Raw genomic sequence first — 25,541 nt, 5'->3', positions numbered from 1 at the left:
ACTGCTGACCTGAAGATGGTCCACAAGATGATCATCTCCAATGGTGACGGTTTTCATCTGGAGATCAAGATCCAGAGCCTGGATGAAGACTGGAGAAACTCAGAATCCAAGGAGTCTGAAGTGCAGAGTGAAAGTTCTTCAGTTTGAGAAGGTTCCTGACATCATGTCATCTTCTGGTGTTGGTCCACTGGGTTCTACCAGGTCCACAATCATCTCAGCTTCTTCATTCTTCATGTTCTGACAGGCGTCATGGAGACGCTGGTTTCATTTACAGCAGAACGAATGACAAAGGGTTGAACCAGGATCTTACTGTGTTGAATAGAACCCCACAGAACCACTCAGAACCACATAGAACCACATATAGAGCCACATAGAACACCACAGTACACCACAGAACCCCATATAGAACCACATAGAACAACATTTAGAACTACATATAGATCTACATAGAACACCTCAGAACCCAAAACCCCAGCTAAGCTGAAGGCTGCTATCAGACCCAGCGGAGCTTCATGAACTCTCAGCAGAACCTCAGTGGGTTCTCCTCCAGGACTCAGATGGTTCTGTAAATCTATTTCTGATTGATTTGAGTTCTAATAATCTGAGAAACTGGATTTGTGACTTTCATCAGTCCTAATTATCAAAATTAAAACAAGAAAAGCCTCCAAATATTTCACTTTCAGTCTATACAGAATACATGAAAGTTTAACTGTCAATTAAAATACGACAGGGTCAACTTTTATACAATATTTTACTTTTTCAGATGCACAGTTATGTGTAAGTATATAAGTACACGAGATATAAGTACATGTGTAATAAAGTTATGTGTATAAGTACATAAGCATATAAGTATTTGTGTAATGAGAGTATAAATCCTGTTCAGTATCAGTTCCTGTCATGGTTCTATTGGATGTTTCACTGGAACCAGCAGAAGGCGCTGCTGCGTCTTCTGTCTACTGTCCCTTTAAGAAGCAGACCTTCTGCTGCCCCTCCCCCATGTGTCTCCCTGACTTTTGACATATAAGGGCTTGTTGGCACGGCAACAGCTGACATCACAGCATCTAAAAACAGCCGAGAGCCTCAGAGTCTCCAACAGCAGAACAGTTTCACTTCACTGGTTCTGAGGGACGGACTCAGCTCTTCTTCTCCTTCTGCTTCTTCTGTCTTCGTCTCCGTCCTCGGGGTCATGGACAGTCTGGAGAAGCAGCTCATCTGTCCCATCTGTCTGGAGATGTTCACCAAGCCGGTGGTCATTCTGCCCTGTCAACACAACCTCTGCCGTAAGTGTGCCAACGACGTCTTTCAGGTGAGGAACACACACACCTGAGGAACACACACACGAGGAACACACACACACACACACACACGGTTTTGAGATGTGAATGTTTACCTGTGCGATGCCCCGCCCCTTGCAGGCGTCCAATCCCTACCTGTCGTCCAGGAGTGGCTCCACGGTGAGCTCAGGTGGACGGTTCCGCTGCCCGTCCTGCAGACATGAGGTGGTTCTGGACCGACATGGAGTCTACGGCCTGCAGAGGAACCTGTTGGTGGAGAACATCATCGACATGTACAAGCAGGGGAGCACCAGGTAGACACCACACCTAGATACACCTGTATACACCTAGATACACCTGTACACACCTATATAACATCTGTACACATCTGTATAACACCTGTATACACCTGTATAGACCTGTATAACGCCTGTATACACCTGTACACACTTGTATAACATCTGTACACACCTGTGCTGATGATACCTGAACACATCACAGTCAGTCTTGTGTTTATTGACACGTCGTTACTGAACCAACAGGAAACTAAAGTTTTTGGATTCAGGTTTCATTTTTCCGCTGAATCAGAATTCTTAAAACATTTCATCATCTGAATCAGCTGATCAGACACACACTTCCTGTTTCCTGTTTTCTTGTTCCTTGTTAGAGAAGTTAGTTAAAATAAAACATTACTGTCCAATCAGAGCTCTAACAGCTGATGTGTTCTGACTATTTCCAGATGGAGGTCAGTGAGACAGCAGCAGATAAATATAGTTCTGGAGCTAATAAACAAGTTCAGGACAACAGCATGTGACACACAGACACACAATGCACACACACAACACAGACACACAACACACACACACACAATACACACACACAAAACTCACACCAATAATCAATACACCCCCTGTATCTTTAGCTGTCTATCCAATTCAATTCAATTCAATTCAATTCAATTCAATTCAATTCAATTCAATTTTATTTATATAGCGCCAATTACAGTCAAATTGTCTTGAGACGCTTTACAGAACCCATATGCCTGAACCCCCAGAGCAGCCCTAAGGAGACAGTGGCAAGGAAAACACCCTTTTAACAGGGAAAAAACCTCGAGTAGAACCTGGCTCTAATGTGGGGGAACCAGGGCTGGACTGGGATCAAAATATGGCCCTGGCATTTTTGGTCATGGTGGCCCACCATGATTATTTATACAATATGCCAAGCCATACGACATACCAGAGGATATATGTGCACATTGTATTGTTTCAAAAAAAAAAAAAAAAAAAATGCAGCAGCCTACGTGGAAGAGAGTAACCATGTAAAAAAAAAAAAAAGATACACTCTGTCACTTCTCACAGGGACTTTATTTAAAATTTTATTACAAACTGTCAAAATTGCCAACTTGAATTTAAAGTGGAGCTCTTCACCAAAATGGAACCTTAAAGTATGAAGAGAGAGATTGAGAGAGAGAAAGATAGAGAGAGAGATGCATAGATGATCAAGAAAAGAAAAAGAGCTGGAATCAGTTAAGGTATAGTTTTAAAGCTAATGTGACCTCGTCGATCTGTCCCTGCTGTGTCACGTCTCTCCCTCCGTCCTCCTCCTCCTTCTCCTCCTACTCCTTTTTCTCCGACTCCCCCTGAACTTCGGCTTCTTTTTCTATCATGGCAGCAGCAGTCGCTGCCGCAGGTGAAGTAGTGGAAGCAACGGCAAACATGTCACTTATTTAGCAGCATTTTGCTGCATCGACTTGCAGGCTTTTAAGCGTTTATTCGCGCAATTTTTCAGCGCCCCCCTTTCGTTTGGGCCGTTTCTCCATCTTTGCTCCTCTCCACTTCCGGCCAACTCAAACGGCAAAATTTGATGACTTTGGTCAAGAGGCCGGGGAGGGGCGGGCCGAGGAGGGCTGAGAGATTTCATTGGATTAGTCCAATGTCCTTCAAAAAAATTAACCAATGGGCCGTCGCGATCGACAAAAAGGATTTATATTTATATATGATGGTTAAATTATGACACCCCCTGTGCCGGCCCAAAAATGTGCTTCGGCCCACCGGGCATCGCCCGGTACGCCAGATGGCCAATCCAGCCCTGGGGGGAACCATCTGCTGCTGGCTGGACGGGTTGAGAGGGACAGAAGAGGTAGAGAGGTAGAGATAGAGGGATGGAGGTAGAGGGTTACAGTTGGTGGGAGAACAACCACACATCTGAAGCATCCAGCTCACCAGGGACACTCAGAGAAAGGACACAGGGAGAAACAGAGTGAGTGTAATGCAATAATGGTATATATATATATTAAATATAATGGTAGATAGAGAAGGGCTCAGTGCATCCAGAGAGGTCCTCCAGCAGTCTAGGCCTATAGCAGCAGAACTAGGGGCAGAACTAAGGGACGTCCAAGAGGAAGACTCCAGCTGACCCCCTCAGGGTCCCCCAGTCAGTCCTAACTATAAGAGTTGTCAAAAAGGAAGGTTTTAAGCCTGGTCTTAAAAATAGAGAGGGTGTCCGCCTCCAGAACCCAAACTGGAAGCTGGTTCCACAGGAGAGGAGCTGATAACTGAAGGCTCTGCCTCACATTCTACTTTTAGAGATTCTAGGAACAACAAGTAAGCCTGCAGTCTGAGAGCGAAGAGTTCTGCTAGGATAATATGGTACTATCAGGTCTTTAAGATATGATGGAGATTGATTGTTAAGAGCTTTATATGTCAGAAGAAGGATTTTGAATTCTATTCTACATTTCACAGGAAGCCAATGAAGAGAAACCAATATAGGAGAAATATGATCTCTCTTGCTAACTCCCATCAGTACTCTGGCTGCAGCATTTTGGATCAGCTGTAGATGTTTCAGAGAGCTATTGGGACAACCTGATAATAAGGAATTACAGTAGTCAAGCCTAGAAGTAACAAATGCATGGACTAGTTTTTCTGCATCACTCTGAGACAGGATGTTCCTGATTTTTACAATATTTCTCAGGTGGAAAAAGGAAGTCCTACAGATTTGTTTTATGTGTGAGTTAAAGCACATGTCCTGGTCAAAGATAACACCGAGGTTCCTCACAGTAGTACTGGAGGCCAATGTAATGCCATCCAGAGTAACTATATGCTTTGAAAGCAATTCTCTAAGATGTTTGGGGCCAAATACAATGACTTCAGTCTGGTCTGAATTTAGTAGTAAGAAATTATAGGTCATCCAGGTCTTTATGTCCTTAAGACAATCTTGCAGTCTAGCTAGCTGATTAGTTAAATACAATTGAGTGTCGTCAGCGTAACAATGGAAATTAATACAGTGCTTCCTAATAATGTTGCCTAAGGGAAGCATGTATAATGTGAACAGTATTGGTTCTAGGACAGAACCCTGAGGAACTCCATGATTAACCCTAGTATGCTCAGAAGAGTCATTGTTGACATGCACAAACTGGAACCTGTCTGATAAGTAGGATTTAAACCAGTCCAGTGCTGTCCCTTTAATGCCAATAGAATGTTCTAGTCGCTGTAATAAAAGTTTGTGGTCGATTGTATCGAATGCTGCACTAAGGTCCAATAAAATAAGTATAGAGACCAGTCCATTATCTGACGCTATGAGAAGGTCATTAGTAACTTTCACCAGAGCTGTTTCTGTGCTATGATGCACTCTGAAGCCTGACTGAAACTCTTCAAACAAGCTATTCCTTTGCAAAACCTGTCTGTCTACCTGTCTGTCCACCTGTCTGTGTGTCTCAGTAAGCCGGTCCCAGAGGTGAAGGTGGACCAGCCCATATGTGAGGATCATGATGATGAGAAGATCAACATCTACTGCGTCTCTTGCAGTGTTCCCACCTGTTCCCTCTGTAAGGTGTTTGGAGCTCACAAGGACTGTGAGGTCGCCCCGATCAACGACATCTTCCAGCAGCAGAAGGTCAATGCAAAAAACATGACAAAAACAACACAACAAACACAACAAAACAAACAACCAAGACGACAGAACAAGCACAGCACGAAACAACAGACATGACCAACACAACAAACACGACCAACACAACAAACACGACCAAAACACCAAACAGGACCAACACAACTAACACAGCATCCACGGTGTCCCAAAAGTTGGTTTGCCCCAGAAAAACAATGCTCAGAGACTGAACATGTAACATTTTTTATTTTATTTAGCCTTTATTTATGCAGGTAATCTCACTGAGACATTGGGTCTCATTCTCCAGAGAGAACATAACCAGTCGATCCCATAACCAGAACTTCCTCCTTTCACTCTGATCAGTCTTTCATGAATGTAGGAGGTTCTAGAGTGTGGATGGTTCTGTCTTCCCCCTCTAGAGTTGAGCTGTTTCATGGTCGTTGGGGGTAGACTGGTCAAGATGTTCAGGGTTCTCCAGCAGTTCTCAGTTGGGTTGAGGTCAGTTTGGGTTCCATTCCTCCTTAAAGCCAGGTAGAACCTCAGAACACCGTTGCTGAGTCATACAGGTTCCATCTACATAAATACCAACTCAGAACATCTGTGAGACATTTTCCGTTCAGTCACAGGCCCTGATGTGTTCCTCCTGGCCTAAACAAAAAGTGGAACCTTTTCTAGAATGTTGTTGGTCTAATATTGTGCATTAACAGTGGAACCTTGAGGAACAACGTGCAGCTCGAAGAGACCTGAAGCAGACATAGACCTCCAAACTCTTAAGCTACGTGTCCACTAGATACGTTTTTCCCGCATGTAAACGTGTCGCATCTGAAAATTGCCCACTTGGCGGGTGGTCGCTAGCGGACCACAACATGGTCACATGACAGCGCTCGCGCTTCAGCGGGTCACTAAAGGTCACGTGACCAAGCTTTCAGCTTGACGGTCTGGCAGATGAGTCGGATAAACACAGCAGCTGCATGCTGCATGCTGCATGCGGTGCATTTCCATGCAGCTTTCCTCCTGGCCACGGTAACACCTCCAACATCTGGTTGAGGGTTTAATGCATTCTGGACCAGCAGAGGTTCAGCTGCTGGAACCTAACAGTCTGACTAGACCAGCAGAACCTGATGGACCAGGTGGATCCATTTAGACCAACAACCAGACATGTTAACACAACCAGCAGAACATACACAATATACACAATACACGCAACAAACAAAATGTATACAATATACAACAAACACAACAAGCACAACACACAACTAAGTTGACAAACACAACATACACGATAAACACAATATGCAGAACAAACAAAACTAACACACTATACACCACCATTTTTAGCACCAGGCTCAGTACAGGACACATAACACACACACACAACCTCACAGCAACGGGTGTCTGTGTGTGTGTGTGTGTGTGTGTGTGTGTGTGTGTGTGTAGGTGGAGCTCACAGATTGTGTGTCGCTGCTGGTTGGGAACAATGAGAGGGTTCAGGCGATCATCAGTCAGTTGGAGGAAACCTGCAGAGCCGTAGACGTGAGTTGATCTGTTTCCACTGAATGTTTCTGACCTCAAGGGGCTTCAGGAGTCTCAGGGGCCATGGGGGCCTCAAGGGCCTCTGTTTGGCTTCTCACGTCTTGTTGTAACACAAACATCTCCAGAGAGACAGTAGGAACCAACAACCACTAAAATGAGGAAAAAGTTTGAATAAAAACAGCTTTAATCACAAAAACTGGAAAAAAAGGAACTAAAAACACAAAAATATCTAAAAAATCAGCTCCAGCAAACTGAAGCATGAAATAAAGGAACACAACAGGGTTCTAAAACTACACGCACAAACTGGAACGAGGCAAGGAACATGAGAGGAACCAGACAGGAAACAGGAGAACAAACTGCATCTAAAAAGAAAAGATGAAACACAAAACATATTAAAAAGACAAGAACAGTCACAATAGAACCACAAGACAGAAGGTCCTTCCAGACATGGAACATAGAACATTGCTCGATATACAATCTGTTTAAGTGAGGTCACTGTTCTGCCAATGTTCTACTAATGTTCTGCTAATGTTCTGGTACTGTTCTGCTAATGTTCTGGTACTGTTCTACTAATGTTCTACTAATATTCTGGTACCGTTTTACTAATGCTCTGGTATTGTTCTACTAATGTTCTGGTACTGTTCCGGTACTGTTCTACTAATGTTCTGGTACTGTTTTACTAATGTTCTGGTACTGTTCTACTAATGTTCTGGTAATGTTCTACTAATATTCTGGTACTGTTCTACTAATGTTCTACTAATATTCTACTAATGTACTTTTACTGTTCTGGTACTGTTCTACTAATGTTCTACTAATGTTCTGGTACTGTTCTACTAATGTTCTGGTAATGTTCTACTAATATTCTGGTACTGTTCTACTAATGTTCTGGTACTGCTCTATTGATGTTCTACTAATGTTCTACAACTGTTCTGCTAACGTTCCTGCAGTCAGACAGGAACCCTCAGTGCTGTAGAACCGCAGTAGAACCTGATATTGATCAGTGATGTAGAAAACATCAGAAACTAACAGCAGCTGATCAAAGAGTGCAAAGAACCAACAGCTCAATTTATCTTTGATTTATGAAACAGTCAAAGTGAAAGTTCAGTATTTAGCTGCAGCTGATGAACAGCAGATGAACAGCTGATAAACAGCTGATAAACAGCTGACCTGTCTGAGGTGAACAGATATTCCAGCTGCTGTTAGATCCATGTTGGATCATTGATCATCAAGTGTTGTTGAGCTCAGATATGAAACAAACTCAGAGACAATAGTTCGGACTAACGTGATTAGAATCAGTCCCGTTCTGTTTTGAAATTTGGATTATTGTGGATGTTTCATTTTACTGCCTGATGGATCAGAACCTGGAGACCAAAGTTCTGACCAAGCTTTGCTGTCATTTTGGGTTTGATATTTTTCAGGAATATTGGAGCTGAAATGTGTAAAAATCCTTCAGTCCCAGAGTTCTGCTGCTGCTATCTGTGAATGAGAAGCTTCACTTCAGACTGTGTTCAAAGTTCTACAGAATGTTGGCTCTTGTAGATGAGAATAAAAGTACAGAAAGATTTCTAAAGTCACACATCTCTACATCGACTGGATAATGAACACGTACAGAAAGTAATCTGTGAACACACATTTAGAGGACATTTTCCACCACATATCAAAGATTATGACAGAAAAAAAAGCTGTAAAATGAATGCAAACAGTCAAAATTGCTAAAAACAACAGATGAAAAAGATGACAAACAGATGCAAGATGAACACTAATAAATGCAAAACTAATTAGTGAGAGACAAAGAACAACTTCAGAAAGAACCGACATAAAAAGAGTCCAACAGAACAAACTACGATGACCAGGAAGGAATGAACTGAAACACTGAATGCCTCAAACAACTAGTAATGACCATCCATCATCCATCCATCCATCCATCCATCCATCCATCATCCATCCACCATCATCCATCCATCATCCATCCATCCATCATTCATCATCCATCATCCATCCATCCAAGCCCCTGATTGGCCCCTGAGGTCCATGACTGGCCTCTGATTTGCCCCTGATTGGCCCCTGAGGCCCCTAATTGGCTTCTGATTTGCCCCTGATTGGCCCCTGAGGCCCCTGACTGGCCCTTTTAGATGGCAGTGATTCGTTCACAGAAACTGTTTTTGCAGGAAAACGGTCGCCGACAGAAGTCGAAGGTGTGCGAGACATTCGATCACCTGTTTGCCGTGCTGGAGGAGAAGAAAGGTGAGCTGACGCTGAGGATCAACAGTGAGCAGCAGGAGAAGCTGGACTACATCCGTGGTCTGACCAGGAAGTACACGGAGCATCTGGACGGCACCGCCAAGCTGCTGGAGACCTGCATCCAGACGTTGGACCAATCAGAGATGGCTGTGTTCCTGCAGGTGAACACCTGTTAGCTACAGTACCAGGAAGTAAGGCTGCTTAAGCTGTTATTGGTTTAGAGCTGGTCATGTGACTGCCCTGATTTTCTGGTGCAACACCAGAGAACATTAGCATCACATTTGGTCCAAGCTGGCATCAGTGGTACTGCACTGGTTTCCTGGTTACTTGTTAAATAGAACCTGTCGGTAATCGCTTCACGTGGTACTTACCTAAAGTGTACCCGAAGGTCCAGTTTTATCTCCATCCACCTGCTTCCAGTCGGTCAAATCATCCCACCAGACAATGAATCTTTTCATTACAGACAACATGTTTACCTTCTGAGACCCAACAAGCTGCTGCTTCTGTCTCACAGATGGAAACAGTTCAACTTTAATGGTAGGAGCTTCAGTAGACATCATCTGGACTTCTCTTATAGGTTCTTGAAGACGTTTCACCTTGATCCAAGGTTCTCCTTCAGTTCTGACGAATGAGGAGTTCCAGGATTTATAACCACTTCAGCTCACATAGCTGATGGTCCATTAATGACCAGGGGTCCGTTTCACGAAGCAGCTTCAACAAACTCTGAGTTTAACCCTGAACTCTGAGTTGATCTACTCTGAGATAGAAAACTCTGAGTTTTCGGTTTCACAACGGCTGATTTGAGTTGGTTTAATCAACTCGGAGTAGTTTCACCCGGAGTTAAGCGCGTGCACCACAACTCTGAAAAGCCAGCATCAATGGAGCGCCGATTCGACGAGTCACCATGGCAACGGAGAAGCGGAGGGCTACACCGTTTGAATTGGAAATCTTAATGCGCTTATATAGCGAGTTTGAACACGTTTTTAGAAAGAAGTGCAACACCTGCAGCTGCAAAAGAGAGGGAGACGGTGTAGGAGAACATTGCTGCCTGGGTCAATGCAGAAGTTTAAATCACAATAATATTACAGGAAAACTGTTTGAATAGTAGCCTATTAAGTTATTTCATTTAGGTGCAATCCTGTGGGGGAGAAGCTTAAGATGAAATATAAAAACATTTTTAAAGCAGGTAAGAAGTCGGCATGATTACATGGAGGTACCTCATTTTGATCATGTTTTACATTGTAAAGTAGCCTAAATATTAAGTGGCTGTTTGACTGTGCAGTGGTTTTATCCCACACAGAGCCTAAATGTCTGCATCCATATCATGTTCTGTTAAATAATTAAGCCTATTTAAACTGACACAGACTTCTACTCAGCCAACTATATATATACACACACACACACACACACACACACACACACACACACACACACACACACACACACACACACACACACACACACACACACACACACACACACACACACACACACACACACACACACACACACACACACACACACACAGAGCCTTGATGGCTCTGACAGGTTTATGTCCAGGGAAAACCACAAAGATGGTAAAAGTCGTTTCAGATCCAGACACACATTTCTGACCGTCCTGCATACAGCTGTCTTACTGAAGTGCTCTGCATCTCCTACATTATATAAAAAACTTCCATTTGCAAAGAACCGCAGCACAACACACAATATCTGCTGGGATGTGAGAACATGACTGTGGTTGGTCATGTTGTAAATGTAAGGACGGATTAGGTTGGATGTAGATTATGGACTGTGACGTGAAACGGTACCGCTCTAAAAGATACTTGTCGAGAAATGTGAGAACATCTATGCGCGGTCTGATAATCTCCTGACGAATATTTAATTCTCTGTGCAGTAATTCTGCTCCTTCATCTACTGGATCGTTCATAAAAGGACGTCATTTTGACACACAGCAGAACTAGACTTCGCCAAAACTCGCCAGCTGACTGAATGAATGAGGAAATGAAATAGCGTGTGAAACTGAAAGAGGGCGGAGACAGAGAGAAACTCGAGGTTTACTGAGATAAACCTGGTCCAGACCAGGTTAGAGTCAGAGAGTCTGTTACTATGGTAACTGACTGAGGGTTTAAGTTACCCCTCTTTGTGAAACAGGCTAGAGTTACCCCTCTGTCTCTGGTTTGAGTTACCTCCCTTTGTGAAAAGGAAAACTCTGAGTTTCCCTCATTTCAGGGTTAACAAACTCAGAGTTTTCACTAAACCTGCTTCGTGAAATGGACCCCTGGACTCACCTGTCTCCAGGTATGATTGCTGTGAAACCAGGAGGTCCACTAACGACACCAATCATGGTGGTGGAGCTGCAGTTTACCTGACAGAGGATGTGGATCTGCCAAATCAGGAGTGACTCAAGATGTTTAGGATGGAGGAACTTTCTGGGGAGAGACCTGATCACTGTGTTCTAGGTGTTTAATATGGTGTGGAGAACCTCCTCCTCTGTTTACAGATGATGTTCTTCTCTGCTCAGCTTTCGTAGGATGCGGGCGCACTTTTCCTCACTCCGTATCTATCTCTGTTCCTCCCCTCACATTTTCTGCTTGCTGCATTTTTTTCATCTCGTCTCGTCTGTCTGACTTGGAGCGATCGCTTGGCACTGGACCTTCGAAACACCGATCATGGAATTGATTAACTGGTCTCTCAACGCAGTTGACAAGATTGTCGCCACAAAGAGCACAGGCCTAGGGGAGCCTACCTGCCCGGATGGGAGTTTTGCCTCTGGTTACGTGATCGACGCCTGGGGGAAGTGGAAGGGGATCATGTGCCTGGCACCCCTATCCGTGGAGGATGTGGAAGATGTTTATATATTCGGATTTATGATGACAGGCCTGCTGATAATTGGCTTGTTCACTGGCCTGAGCTTCTGGAAAATCAGGAAGACTGCAGACAGAAATGACGTCCAAACACTGCTGGTCTATGCAAACGATCGGATCACGGCTGCCGATGCTCGGTATGACGAACTCAATCGTAAGACGAACAATTTGCTTGGTGTGACTGTTGATTTGAGTCGCAAATTGAAAGCCATCAGGGTGAGAATCGCTACAGCTGAGGTCTAAAATTGTTGAGAGCAGTAGGGGGAAGGTGAAATTACTTCTCTCCCGCCCAAACAAGAGGAAAACTGATTACATTCTGGTGCCCCTGGAACAATAACAAACTCCTCTGGAAGTTTCATGGCCAAGAGATAGCTCTTCTAAAACCCCCACCCCCACCCCCCACCCCCACCCCCACCCACCCCCACTTTCCCAAGGACACCTGTTGAGTTATGGACCGGGCCAACCGAGGACGTCTCCATAGCAACCTTGCTGTGTTATCGCGCTCCCACCCTCACTAACTGAGACACCGGAGGTCTGAGACGGAAGAAGATGGGCTACACGCATACATAAACATTCGGACTCATGAACTGAGGACTGAGCTAAACATTCGCACAGACATGTCCATAACCCCCCCCCACCCCCCCACCCCCGCATCCACAAGCTTTCCTCACTATACACAGGAGCCAGGAATCCGTGCAGTAATTTGCTGCACAGGAACCTGACTAACTGTGCAGTGCTCCCCCCTCCACCACCCCACATCCATATCCCAACTATCCTTGTCTAACGTCATGCTTTGCCTGTTGCAGGTTTGGGTTTTTTTTAGGTTCCTTCTCAAATTGAATTTCCCAGCATTGGAGGTTTCATTTGGTACAACGAGCCTTTTTTTCTTGTACCCTCTGCTATCCCTACCCAGATCCCTACATGTCTTTTTTCTTTTTTTCTTCAAGAAAGGTGCGCGCAGCACTGCACAGCAGCCGGAGCTGTCATTGGCAGGGCAGCTCAAATGAAATTTCATTGTATATGAAAGTGTGACACATAAAGCTATCTATCTATCTATGTATGTTACAGTTATAGATTCATTTGCTCCTCTCTCAGACCATCTGTCCTCTCTGTCCTAAATGTGGGCATTGCTGTCCTCAAACGAACGTCCTTCATCCTTCAAATGGATGCTGAGTCTGGTCCTGAGTTTCTCTTGTGTTGAGTCTAGTGAAGCTGTTGTTTAGTCTCTCCTATGAACACGTCTGTGCAATCTTTCTGGTGTTTCATCCTTGGGGAGAACCAGTCTTAGTCTGAGAGTTCTGCTGGAGGACAGCGAGATGTTTGGAGAAAATCCTCCAGAGTTTTCCTTCCTTACTGGAAAGAACATTCTCAGCCCGGTCTCCACCCAGGTACATATTTCATAGGTATGGGAAATGACCAGGACATTCACCTGGACAGGTAACAGCCTATCACAAGCCTACATAGAGACTCACATTCACACCTGCAGTGTAGAATCACCAATGAACCTCAGCATGTTTTTATACTGTGGGAGAACCTGGAGAACCTGGAGAACTCAGCAGGGAGAACATGTAGACCCCATGCAGAAATATTCCAGAACCAGAACCGGGGATCTTCTAGCTGTGAGGCGACAGTGCTAACCAGTGTGCAGCTCCTATTCAACTACAGTATATGTGCAAAAAAAGGAAACATGGGGTAAATATTTTACAATATTTTCAAACTAAAATCCAGCTTCCATATGTTTCTAATGTACAGAGTGTTTATGATTCTGGTTTTAGTGGCTTCCTGCAGTCTGTATCTGTCTGTTCCCTAATCAGCTGTTTAGTATCCTGTAGTGTTTTGTGTTATTTACATTTGAGCCTCCTCTGGGGTGGAGAAAGCTTTTCCATGTTTTGGTCGGTGATCCTGAGCCGGGCTGGGTAAAGGATCCCCTCCACCCCCACAGCTGTCATCTGATGTCATTCAACCAGCACGGCCTGTGGCTGTTTTTGCAGTGTAGTCTGGGAAAACTGAGATGTTCATGCCGCTCACCTTGATCCGTTGTTTCTCTTGGGCAAGGCGGAGGATGTTTGTAGTCATGGTCGTCGTGAAGATGGGCCACGATGGTGCATGGGGGCTCCCTGGTCCCAGCGCCAGGAGGACGGATCAGTGAGCCTGTCCAGCATCGGGGCTTCTTTCACGTCCAACACTGGTTTTAACAGAATGACTGTAGACTGTAGAGCAGAACTATGACTAGACAGACGTTGTTTCTCCGTGATCTCGCCTCTAAATCATCATATTTGTTTTGCAGTGCGTCTGCAGTGAGCCAATGAACTTCTTTCTGTCGACATGAAACATCATCCGTACAAGCAGACTTTCTTCCGTACCTTTCACCCAGCGCAGACAGCTCGGTTGTTCTTGACTCTCTGTGTTCTTTCTGGATCTGACTGCAACGATGTCGGTTCTGATGGCTGCCGTCTCCCTCTCCAGCAGCCCCTCGGTTTACTAAGCATCTGACAAATCCTCACACAGGGAGTATACCAGCTCTTTTTTGAAACTTTCAGTGTCCATCATGTATGCAGCCCCACCTGGATCAGCCACACCTGGATCAGCCTCACCTGGGTCCACCTCACCTGGATCAGCCTCACCTGGATCAGCCTCACCTGGGTCTGCTACACCTGGGTCCGCCTCACCTGGGTCCACCTCACCTGGATCAGCCTCACCTGGGTCCGCTACACCTGGGTCAGCCTCACCTGGGTCAGCCTCACCTGGGTCTGCTACACCTGGGTCAGCCTCACCTGGGTCCGCCTCACCTGTGTCCACCTCACCTGGATCAGCCACACCTGGATCAGCCTCACCTGGGTCCGCTACACCTGGGTCAGCCTCACCTGGGTCAGCCTCACCTGGGTCTGCCTCACCTGGGTCAGCCTCACCTGGATCAGCCTCACCTGGATCAGCCTCACCTGGATCCGCTACACCTGGATCAGCCTCACCTGGGTCTGCTACACCTGGGTCCGCCTCACCTGGGTCCACCTCACCTGGATCAGCCACACCTGGATCAGCCTCACCTGGGTCCGCTACACCTGGATCAGCCTCACCTGGATCAGCCTCACCTGGGTCCACCTCACCTGGATCAGCCTCACCTGGGTCAGCCTCACCTGGATCAGCCTCACCTGGATCCGCTACACCTGGATCAGCCTCACCTGGATCAGCCTCACCTGGGTCTGCTACACCTGGGTCCGCCTCACCTGGATCAGCCACACCTGGATCAGCCTCACCTGGGTCCGCTACACCTGGATCAGCCTCACCTGGATCAGCCTCCCCTGGGTCCACCTCACCTGGATCAGCCTCACCTGGGTCCGCTACACCTGGGTCATCCTCACCTGGATCAGCCACACCTGGATCAGCCTCACCTGGGTCCACCTCACCTGGATCAGCCTCACCTGGGTCCACCTCACCTGGGTCTGCTACACCTGGGTCCGCCTCACCTGGGTCCGCCTCACCTGGATCAGCCTCACCTGGGTCCGCTACACCTGGGTCAGCCTCACCTGGGTCAGCCTCACCTGGGTCTGCTACACCTGGGTCAGCCTCACCTGGGTCCGCCTCACCTGTGTCCACCTCACCTGGATCAGCCACACCTGGATCAGCCTCACCTGGGTCCGCTACACCTGGGTCAGCCTCACCTGGGTCTGCCTCACCTGGGTCTGCCTCACCTGGGTCAGCCTCACCTGGATCAGCCTCACCTGGATCAGCCTCACCTGGATCAGCCTCACCTGGATCCGCTACACCTGGATCAGCCTCACCTGGATCAGCCTCACCTGGGTCTGCTACACCTGGGTCCGCCTCACCTGGGTCCACCTCACCTGGATCAGCCACACCTGGATCAGCCTCACCTGGGTCCGCTACACCTGGATCAGCCTCACCTGGGTCAGCCTCACCTGGATCAGCCTCACCTGGATCCGCTACACCTGGATCAGCCTCACCTGGATCAGCCTCACCTGGGTCTGCTACACCTGGGTCCGCCTCACCTGGATCAGCCACACCTGGATCAGCCTCACCTGGGTCCGCTACACCTGGATCAGCCTCACCTGGATCAGCCTCACCTGGGTCCACCTCACCTGGATCAGCCTCACCTGGGTCCGCTACACCTGGGTCATCCTCACCTGGATCAGCCACACCTGGATCAGCCTCACCTGGGTCCACCTCACCTGGATCAGCCTCACCTGGGTCCGCTACACCTGGGTCTGCCTCACCTGGCCTTCCCAGCGGAGGAGTGGACGGACTGGGAGTTGCAGCCTCGTGGAGTTGTTTGCTTCCCTGTGGAGGATTTTCCTGGAATCAGCACCGAGTTTCCTGCTGACTTGTGCCAAAAATAATATTTTTTAAAAGTTGCTCTGAAACATGCGTTCTCCTCCATTGCCCACTCAGCAGCGCCCCCTATCTATCATTTATCTTAATGCAGTCAAAAGTGTTAACATGAAACTGCTATCAGTAGAACGACAGTATTTCTCAGAGTCTCAGTAGAAGACAACTGGACTTCTGTTTTAGGTTCTTGAATATGTTTCACCTTTAGTCAGAGGGTTCTTTAGATCTAACTCATGCCAATGTATCCCGTCACCCTTCATGTTGTTTTTTACTGAAGCTCTGAGGACTACATGACCTGGGGCCCATTTCACGAAGAAGGTTTAGTGAAAACTCTGAGTTTGTTAACCCTGAAATGAGGGAAACTCAGAGTTTTCCTTTTCACAAAGGGAGGTAACTCAAACCAGAGACAGAGGGGTAACTCTAGCCTGTTTCACAAAGAGGGGTAACTTAAACCCTCAGTCAGTTACTGTAGTAACAGACTCTCTGACTCTAACCTGGTCTGGACCAGGTTTATCTCAGTAAACCTCGAGTTTCTCTCTGTCTCCGCCCTCTTTCAGTCTCACACGCTATTTCATTTCCTCATTCATTCAGTCAGCTGGCGAGTTTTGGCGAAGTCTAGTTCTGCTGTGTGTCAAAATGACGTCCTTTTATGAACGATCCAGTAGATGAAGGAGCAGAATTACTGCACAGAGAATTAAATATTCGTCAGGAGATTATCAGACCGCGCATAGATGTTCTCGCATTTCTCGACAAGTATCTTTTAGAGCGGTACCGTTTCACATCACAGTCCATAATCTACATCCAACCTAATCCGTCCTTACATTTACAACATGACCAACCACAGTCATGTTCTCACATCCCAGCAGATATTGTGTGTTGTGCTGCGGTTCTTTGCAAATGGAAGTTTTTTATATAATGTAGGAGATGCAGAGCACTTCAGTAAGACAACTGTATGCAGGACGGTCAGAAAAGTGTGTCTGGATCTGAAACGACTTTTACCATCTTTGTGGTTTTCCCTGGACATAAACCTGTCAGAGCCATCAAGGCTCTGTGTGTGTGTGTGTGTGTGTGTGTGTGTGTGTGTGTGTGTGTGTGTGTGTGTGTGTGTGTGTGTGTGTGTGTGTGTGTGTGTGTGTGTGTGTGTGTGTGTGTGTGTGTGTGTGTGTGTGTGTGTGTGTGTGTGTATATATATAGTTGGCTGAGTAGAAGTCTTTGTTAGTTTAAATAGGCTTAATTATTTAACAGAACATGATATGGATGCAGACATTTAGGCTCTGTGTGGGATAAAACCACTGCACAGTCAAACAGCCACTTAATATTTAGGCTACTTTACAATGTAAAACATGATCAAAATGAGGTACCTCCATGAGATTATGCCGACTTCTTACCTGTTTTAAAAATGTTTTTGTATTTCATCTTAAGCTTCTCCCCTGCGGGATTGCACCTAAATGAAATAACTTAATAAGCTACTATTCAAACAGTTTTCCTGTAATATTATTGTGATTTAAACTTACGCATTGACAGGGCAGCAATGTTCTCCTACACCGTCTCCCTCTCTTTTGCAGCTGCAGGTGTTGCACTTCTTTCTAAAAACGTGTTCAAACTCGCTATATAAGCGCATTAAGATTTCCAATTTAAACGCTGTAGTCCTCCGCTTCCCCGTTGCCATGGTGACTCATCGAATCGGCGCTCCATTGATACTGGCTTTTCAGAGTTGTGGTGCACGCGCTTAACTCCGGGTGAAACTACTCCGAGTTGATTCAATCAGCCGTTGTGAAACCGAAAAGTCAGAGTTTTCTATCTCAGAGTAGATCAACTCAGAGTTCAGGGTTAAACTCAGAGTTTGTTGAACCTGCTTCGTGAAACGGACCCCTGAAAGACCGAGAATCGACCAGACAATCCACAATATTCTTAGTTTGCTGTCATGTTAGCAAGCAGCTACCATCATTGTAGTTCTTTAATTAGGAAATGTTAGCATCAGGCTAATGTTGAATCTTTGATTTCTCATCCACAGGCAGCAAAACCTCTACTGCAGAAGTAAGTTTCTGTCTCCATGTTTGTTTTCAGTCGTCGTTTGTTATTGTTTTTGTTTGTTATTGGGTTTTAATGTTTGTTGTTTGTTAGTTTGTTATTGTCAAGTGTTCCCCCACTTTCAATGACGCGTGACTATCATTGATGATTTTCTGAGGGTAAGTGTGCAGTTTCCCCACTTGAAAAAGGATGTTCATCTACTCGGGTTATGAGCTGGGCTCCACTCATGAATCAGACAGTTGCTTTCTTTTCCTCCTCTTTTATTTTGCAATAGTTCCAAGGTCATAGAATACAACGATAGCAACTTAGGTGACAGGTTTGGTTGAAAGGTTTTAGTCGATAGGGTTGGTTGATAGGTTTAGGTGAAAAACCTTTAAACAAACACAAAATAACAATGTTCACAATATTGCATTCGGCAGATAATAACAGCCATTCCCCTCGTACAATTCTATCTCACTAATAAATGCCACTCATTTTACCTGCATTTTAAAGAGTTGATTTCAATCACATTTTAACAAATTTTGCTCTTAACATTTCTATCAGACTTTTTTTTTAATACTTCTTAATTCATATTCTTAAAATTATTTAAAGTGCATAAAGTGACTTTTTAAAGTGCATTCCGTTCCAGATCTAATAAATAACCAAATAAAATAAAGTGCATAGTACAAACCCACCGTTACAAACAGAATGAATTAACTGATTTTTTAACCTTAGCTGGAAACCCTCTAATTAGCACCAATTAGCCTGCAGTCTTATTTCCAACTGAGCAATTTCAAACACACAGCAATAAATGGCACACGGACATAGGAAAGTTAGCAACCAGCTGCTCGTGGCCGACGCCGGTCTCCGTGGCTAATGCTAATGCTATTGCTAACACATTTTTACAGCAGCTCACATCGGCAGGCCAAACAGTCTCCTAGGTCCATGGTTCTGCTCTTACCGGCCGCCACCCGGATTTCCGTAGATGAAGCAGGTCCTGCACAGTCAGTTTGCCGCAAATCCTTGTGCTCACAGCCACTTTGTTTGAGCGAGGTCATTCATTCTCCTTCCCTCTCAGTGCTGCGTGTGTCCCATTTTATGCTGCCGGTAGCCAACCTGCAGCCGCAGATTGGTTCCGCCCCAGCTGAGCACCTATGTAAATGCTTCTTCCAGTTTGACTTGACAGTTATTGTTGTTATTGTTTTTAATGTTTGTTCCTGTCTGTTGTTGTTTTTGTTATTTTTTAATGGTTTTTAATGTTTGTTTTTAGTGGTTTTTTTTGTTTTTTTTTTTACTGTTTGTTACTTTTTGTTGTTGTTGTCATGGAGACGGTGGTGTTTCTCCTCACCAGGATTGTGGAGGGAACCGACACGTCTCACCTGGATAAGGTTCAGCCCGGCTATGAGAACATGGAGCACTTCATGGCAAACTTTGAGCATCAGAGGAGAGCGCTGAGCATCATCGACTTCATCAAACGTAAACAACACCGTCACTAACCAATCAGCGATGAGACACCTCAGAGGCTCATTAGCACTCATTAGCATTAAGTAATTATTATCACAGCATTTAAGTACATAAGCATGTCATGTGTTTGCCAACCCCAGACTGCCATAGTTAATATAACTGTTATTGACCTACAATGTATGATAACTGTCACTCCTCATTCCTAAACTTTGTATAGCTCTCAGTCGATCCTCATTCCAATTTTCTGCCGCTAATGACTGGAACTACAGAACTGCCTAAAACTCTCCTCATGTATATCGCTTTTGTCATTTAAAATAATCAGCTGGAGAAACACTTCAGGACCACTGCACCTGTTTTTAGCCTTTTTAGCTGTTCTATTTTTAACAGTCTTTCAGCCTTTCTATTTTTTACAAGTCTTTGTGTGTTTTGTTTTGTCTGATTTGCTGTATATGTAACCTGTTGTTCATCTTGTTGTATGCTGCCTCTTGACCAGGTCATTATTGAAAATGAGAAATGGTTCTCAACTAACTTACCTGGTAAAATAAAGGTTAAATAAATAAATAAATAAATAAACTTAGTTATTAGCTTTGAGCTACTATTAGTCTTCATATGTAAGCTAATCCTACCACTAGCAAATTCAGCAACATAGTAGTACTATCAATTAGCATAATGTAATCTAATGTACTATCATGCTAACAAATTCAGCAACAGAGTGCTACTGTCATTTAGCATAAAGCATGCCAAAGTTAATACACATGCATGAGGGATTCTAACAAGATAGCATGTTGCAGGTATGATAGCATGCTAATGTGTTATCAATGAGACACTCTCATTTACAAAACTGTATGTTTGCGTGTAGCATGTAATCATATTATCATGGAGATACTAGCATTAAGGGCATTGCATATTAGCCTGCAGAATATAAGATGCTAGCACTGAGAGGCTAACAACAAGAGTACTGCATGTTTGCATGTAGCATTCTAATATGTTACAACTGTGAACACAAAGTATACCATGCATAAATGCATTAGTATGTTGCATGCTAATGTGCTAAAACTGAGCCTCTATCATAGGTTGTAGTGTATGCTAACATTTTAGCATGTAGCATGCCAATATGCATTTTAAAGTCTTTGCATAAGGATGCATATGGTTGGAACATGCTTTTGTATTAAAAATATTAGCATTTTGAAAGGTAACAGCTAACGTCAGCTAATGCCGGTGATGAGATACATTAAACATGCTGAATGTTAGCATGTAGCATGATGTCATGTTAGCATTAAGAAAACTGCATCACAGGAACTTTATTTTAGAGAGTATAGATGTATACTACACGAGTAGGTAGCATGGTTATATGTTAGCATTAAGATAGTAGAATTAACAAAACAGCATGTTTTCATGTAGCATGAAATCATATTAGTATTGAGAGCACAGTTTGTTAGCACATAGCCTGCTAATGTATTTGCACTGAGAGACTAGCATTAAGAATGCTGTATGCTAGCATTAGCATGCTAATGGGTTAGCACTATGCTGTTCTCTGTCTCTTAGTTGATGAAGATGATGATGATGATGATGATGATGATGATGAAGACGAGGTCAATGTCAGAGCACCAACAGGAAGTCAAGCTGAGTCACAGCAGCACTTTACACCTGCAGGACTCTCAGCCAATCAGCAGTCTCCTCTGTCACCTGTCCTCTCAGCCCCGCCCCCCCAGCGACCCACAGAGACCCCGCCCATCTCTGTCTCACAGACAAAGAGCCCCGCCCCTTTGTCATCATCATCATCCACACATGCCCCGCCCCCAATTCCTCTGCCCACCGCCAGCTTCGCCCCCCAGGTGTGACATCACAGTTTAAACATTGAAACAGGTGTCATGTGACTGATGATGTAATGAGTCCTTCTTCCTTTGCAGTCGGAGCAGCAGAGTGAGTCAGAGGATGGACCCAAACACGTCTTCTCCTTCAGCTGGCTCAACCAGAAATAAGACCTGGACCTGGACCAGTCCGACCTGGTTCTATCTGGAGGATGTTTTTTGAAATTCTGAAAAATTTTGCTTTTTAAATATAAACTCACTTCACTTTTGGAAATAAATTATTGTTTTGTTATGAACGTGTTTTTCTTCATCTCTTCCTGAGTCTGAACTGAACTAACCAGAACCTTTCCTGAATGGAGTCTGGAGCCGACCACTGAGCCGCTCCACACTCCATTCAGGAATCATTCATGTTGTCTTAGTTTTTCAACAGTGTCTTCATTGTATTTTTCAATAAACATTTACACACAAGAAAGTAATAAAAGACAGAATATAATACTAATAACCAATGAATGGCTCCATTTTTATCGTCCAAACCTTCCACCAGCAGTCAGTTCCTCCTCAGAGACCAGTAGAAGTTCTGTGGCAGGTATCTGAGGAGTGTAGGTGGGACAGATCAGGAGGTAGATCTGACTAGATAGGGACTATTTCCAGCAGCGGATGAATCCACGATGAGTGGGAAAAGTTTTTTACTGTCATGCAGAATGTTGAAGTGTTCTGCTCATGTGGTTTTATTGCCAGCAAAGAAGAATGAAACATTCAGAAGCAAAGTGAAAGTAAAACTGCTCTCTGAAGAACACAAACTGTAAACATGTTCAGATGTCCTGACATGTTGTTTTATTGTGGAAGGCCCAGCAGGGACTTTATTCATTGTCCATAAATCAAAGTAGGTTTGTGGGTCAATCACTCCAACAGTTATTAAAATATTCATTTCTATTTTATACTGTATGTTAGCTTGTAGCGTGCTGGTGTTAGATATGTTCAGGTGAACATGTTAACATGTTAGCATGTAGCATGCTGGTGTTAGATATGTTCAGGTAAACATGTTAACATGTTAGCATGTAGCATGCTGTTGTTAGATATGTTCAGGTGAACATGCTAACATGTTAGCATGTAGCATGCTGGTGTTAGATATGTTCAGGTGAACATGTTAACATGTTAGCATGTAGCATGCTGTTGTTAGATATGTTCAGGTGAACATGCTAACATGTTAGCATGTAGCATGCTGCTGTTAGATATGTTCAGGTGAACATGCTAACATGTTAGCATGTAGCATGCTGGTGTTAGATATGTTCAGGTGAACATGTTAACATGTTAGCATGTAGCATGCTGTTGTTAGATATGTTCAGGTGAACATGCTAACATGTTAGCATGTAGCATGCTGGTGTTAGATATGTTCAGGTGAACATGCTAACATGTTAGCATGTAGCGGCCGGTGTTAGATATGTTTAAGTGACCATGCTAACATGTCAGCATGTAGTATGTAGCGCTACATGCTAACATGTTAGCATGTAGCGTGCCAGTGTTAGATATGTTCAGGTGAACATGCTAACATGTTCACCTGACCATATCTAACACCAGCACGCTACATGTTAACATGTTAGCATGTAGCGTGCAAAATAAAAATGAAAAAACATTTTCAATTCGAGGTGCAAAAAAGTTTCTCATGAATCAGACCTAATGACATCACTTCTGCAGAGCCAGTGAGAAGTCAAATAAAAATAAAAACCACTTTAAATATAAATTAAAAGCAAATAAAGAAGCCGTAAGCCTTTATTTATTTTATTATTAATTACATCGGCTTTATTCTAACTAAATAAATTAGATTCTATTTTTCTGTAATTATTTGTTAGAAAGTGTCTAATTTATCTACTGAAGCTGGAGAACATTGGAGAACACAGAACCATGGTTATTTATGGTGTTTGTTTCTGTGGAACCAGCTGGAGGTTCTAGAGAACGTTCCTTCTCCTTCCAAAGGTGTCCATCATCCTGCGGTTGCTGTCGGCCTGCTGGACCATCTGCTCGGCCCGGGCCATCTCCAGAACCTCCCGCAGCAGGTGGAACGTCAGGTCCAGAGAGATGGGCGGCTCCTCGGACCTCCTCACCTTCTGCTCCGCCCGCAGCAGAACCCGGTTCTCTGCCGAAGAAGCAGGGAGGAACCTCGGAACTGCTCCTCCTCCGCCCAGCAGGGAGAACTTCTCCCCCAGGAGGAGCAGCGGTCCGAGGAGGCGGCCGGTGGAACCGTTGAAGGGTCGGCCGTCAGCACAGCGAGGGAGGAAGGAACCGACCAGAACCACGACCCACAAGAACACATTCAACTTCATCTCACCGCCGCAGTCTGCAGGAGGAACATAGGAGAACAGGTGGAGAACAGAAGAAGAACAGGAGAACAGGAGGAGAACAGAAGGAGAACAGGTGGAGAACAGAAGAAGAACAGGAGAACAGGAGGAGAACAGAAGGAGAACAGGTGGAGAACAGAAGAAGAACAGGAAGAGAACAGAAGAAGAACAGGAGGAGAACAGGAGGAGAACAAGAGGAACAGGGGAGAACAGGAGGAGAACAAGAGGAACAGAGAAGAACAAGAAGAGAACAGGAGGAGAACAGGAAGAGAAAAGGAGGAGAACAAGAGGAGAACAGGTGGAGAACAGAAGAAGAACAGGAAGAGAACAGGAGGAGAACAGGAAGAGAACAGGAGATGAACAGGAGGAGAACAGGAGGAGAACAGGAGGAACAGGGGAGAACAGGAGGAGAACAAGAGGAACAGAGGAGAACAAGAAGAGAACAGGAGAAGAACAGGAAGAGAACAGGAGGAGAACAGGAAGAGAACAGGAGATGAACAGGAGGAACAGGATGAGAACAGGAGGAGAACAGGAAGAGAACAGGAGATGAACAGGAGGAACAGGATGAGAACAGGAAGTCGTGGGATTTAAACTGGAAAATCGTTTCATCTTCAGGAACACCAGTTGATATTTTCTGTAAACTGATTTAACCCTTGGATGAGGAACATGAGATAGAAGTGACCCAGTCCAGTGGAACATGGGTTCTCCTGACGGCACATAAAAGGGTTAAGGTTCTGTGAAGTTTGATTAGAAGAAACGTTCTGCTATTAAGAGAGCAAATATTCATATTTATCAGTCTAGTTTCTAATATTGGAGGTTCTTCATATCAATATGGGAACAAACTAAATAAATGTAGAACGTCATTCTAAGTTCTCTGTTGGAACATAAACAATATAGACATAAATAAGAGAATAAATAAATATAGAGATAAATAAGAGTATAAATAAATATATAGACATAAATAAGAGTATAGGTAGATAGATAGATAGATAGATAGATAGATAGATAGATAGATAGATAGATAGATAGATAGATAGATAGATAGATAGATAGATAGATAGATAGATAGATGGATGAGAGGATAAATAAAAACATCAATAAGAGTATAAATAAATATAGAGATAAATAGGAGGGATTTCCAGCAGTTCTATGTTCTATGGGTTCTGTTTTAAATAAGGTTCCTACCTGATCGTCTCTTCAGTCGAACACAAGAAGTCAAACTGTTGCTGCTTCTTATATCAGAGGGAAGGACGGTCTGCACATGCTCAGATGCTACCTGGTGGAGGAGGAAGAGGATGAAGGTGATGATGATGAAGATGATGAAGGTGATGATGATGATGATGATGATGATGATGATGATGATGATGATGATGATGATGATGATGATGAAGGTGATGAAAGTGTTGATGATGATGATGATGATGATGATGATGATGATGGTGATGATGATGAAGGTGATGAAAGTGATGATGATGATGATGATGATGATGATGATGAAGGTGATGAAAGTGATGATGATGATGATGATGATGATGATGATGATGATGATGATGATGATGATGATGATGATGATGAAGGTGATCATGATGATGATGATGATGAAGGTGATGATTATGAAGGTGATGATGATGATGATGCAGAAAAACTAGTCCATGCATTTGTTACTTCTAGGCTTGACTACTGTAATTCCTTATTATCAGGTTGTCCCAATAGCTCTCTGAAACATCTACAGCTGATCCAAAACGCTGCAGCCAGAGTACTGATGGGAGTTAGCAAGAGAGA

At 44.3% G+C, this 25,541-nt stretch overlaps 2 protein-coding genes across 3 annotated transcripts; one reads left to right on the top strand and one right to left on the bottom strand.

The window, feature by feature from the left end:
• Positions 1 to 1,170: 1,170 nt before the first annotated feature.
• LOC111569335 (E3 ubiquitin-protein ligase TRIM63-like) lies at positions 1,171 to 21,715 on the top strand. Of its 2 annotated transcripts, none has more exons than XM_055014761.1 (9): positions 1,171 to 1,306; positions 1,416 to 1,588; positions 4,991 to 5,165; positions 6,597 to 6,692; positions 8,861 to 9,094; positions 18,153 to 18,175; positions 19,500 to 19,624; positions 21,158 to 21,447; positions 21,523 to 21,715. In XM_055014761.1, the coding sequence occupies exons 1-9, from the start codon at positions 1,187 to 1,189 to the stop codon at positions 21,592 to 21,594; spliced, it is 1,308 nt and encodes a 435-aa protein (XP_054870736.1). In that variant the 5' UTR covers positions 1,171 to 1,186; the 3' UTR covers positions 21,595 to 21,715. The 2 variants fall into 2 exon arrangements, with proteins under 2 accessions (XP_054870736.1, XP_054870735.1); XM_055014760.1 differs by having other exon boundaries at positions 19,419 to 19,624.
• A 1,471-nt stretch (positions 21,716 to 23,186) lies between these two features.
• On the bottom strand, positions 23,187 to 25,100 carry LOC111569336 (urocortin-like; the record flags this gene model as incomplete). The annotated part of the gene is made up of 2 exons (XM_055014665.1): positions 23,187 to 23,817; positions 25,036 to 25,100. Coding segments are annotated over 2 exons (513 nt in total), but the record flags the coding sequence as incomplete, so codon positions are not given.
• Between the last annotated feature and the right edge of the window lie 441 nt (positions 25,101 to 25,541).

The sequence above is a fragment of the Amphiprion ocellaris genome, chromosome 10 (genome assembly GCF_022539595.1).
Source record: "Amphiprion ocellaris isolate individual 3 ecotype Okinawa chromosome 10, ASM2253959v1, whole genome shotgun sequence".
NCBI classification, from domain to species: domain Eukaryota; kingdom Metazoa; phylum Chordata; class Actinopteri; family Pomacentridae; genus Amphiprion; species Amphiprion ocellaris.
This window is presented reverse-complemented; position numbering and strand designations above follow the sequence as displayed.

Coding starts and splice junctions, on each gene's coding strand:
- LOC111569335 (XM_055014760.1), top strand. CDS start 1,187: ATGGACAGTCTGGAGAAGCAGCTCATCTGTCCCATCTGTCTGGAGATG. Junction 1,307..1,415: donor GTGCCAACGACGTCTTTCAG/GTGAGGAACACA, acceptor CGCCCCTTGCAG/GCGTCCAATCCCTACCTGTC. Junction 6,693..8,860: donor AAACCTGCAGAGCCGTAGAC/GTGAGTTGATCT, acceptor CTGTTTTTGCAG/GAAAACGGTCGCCGACAGAA.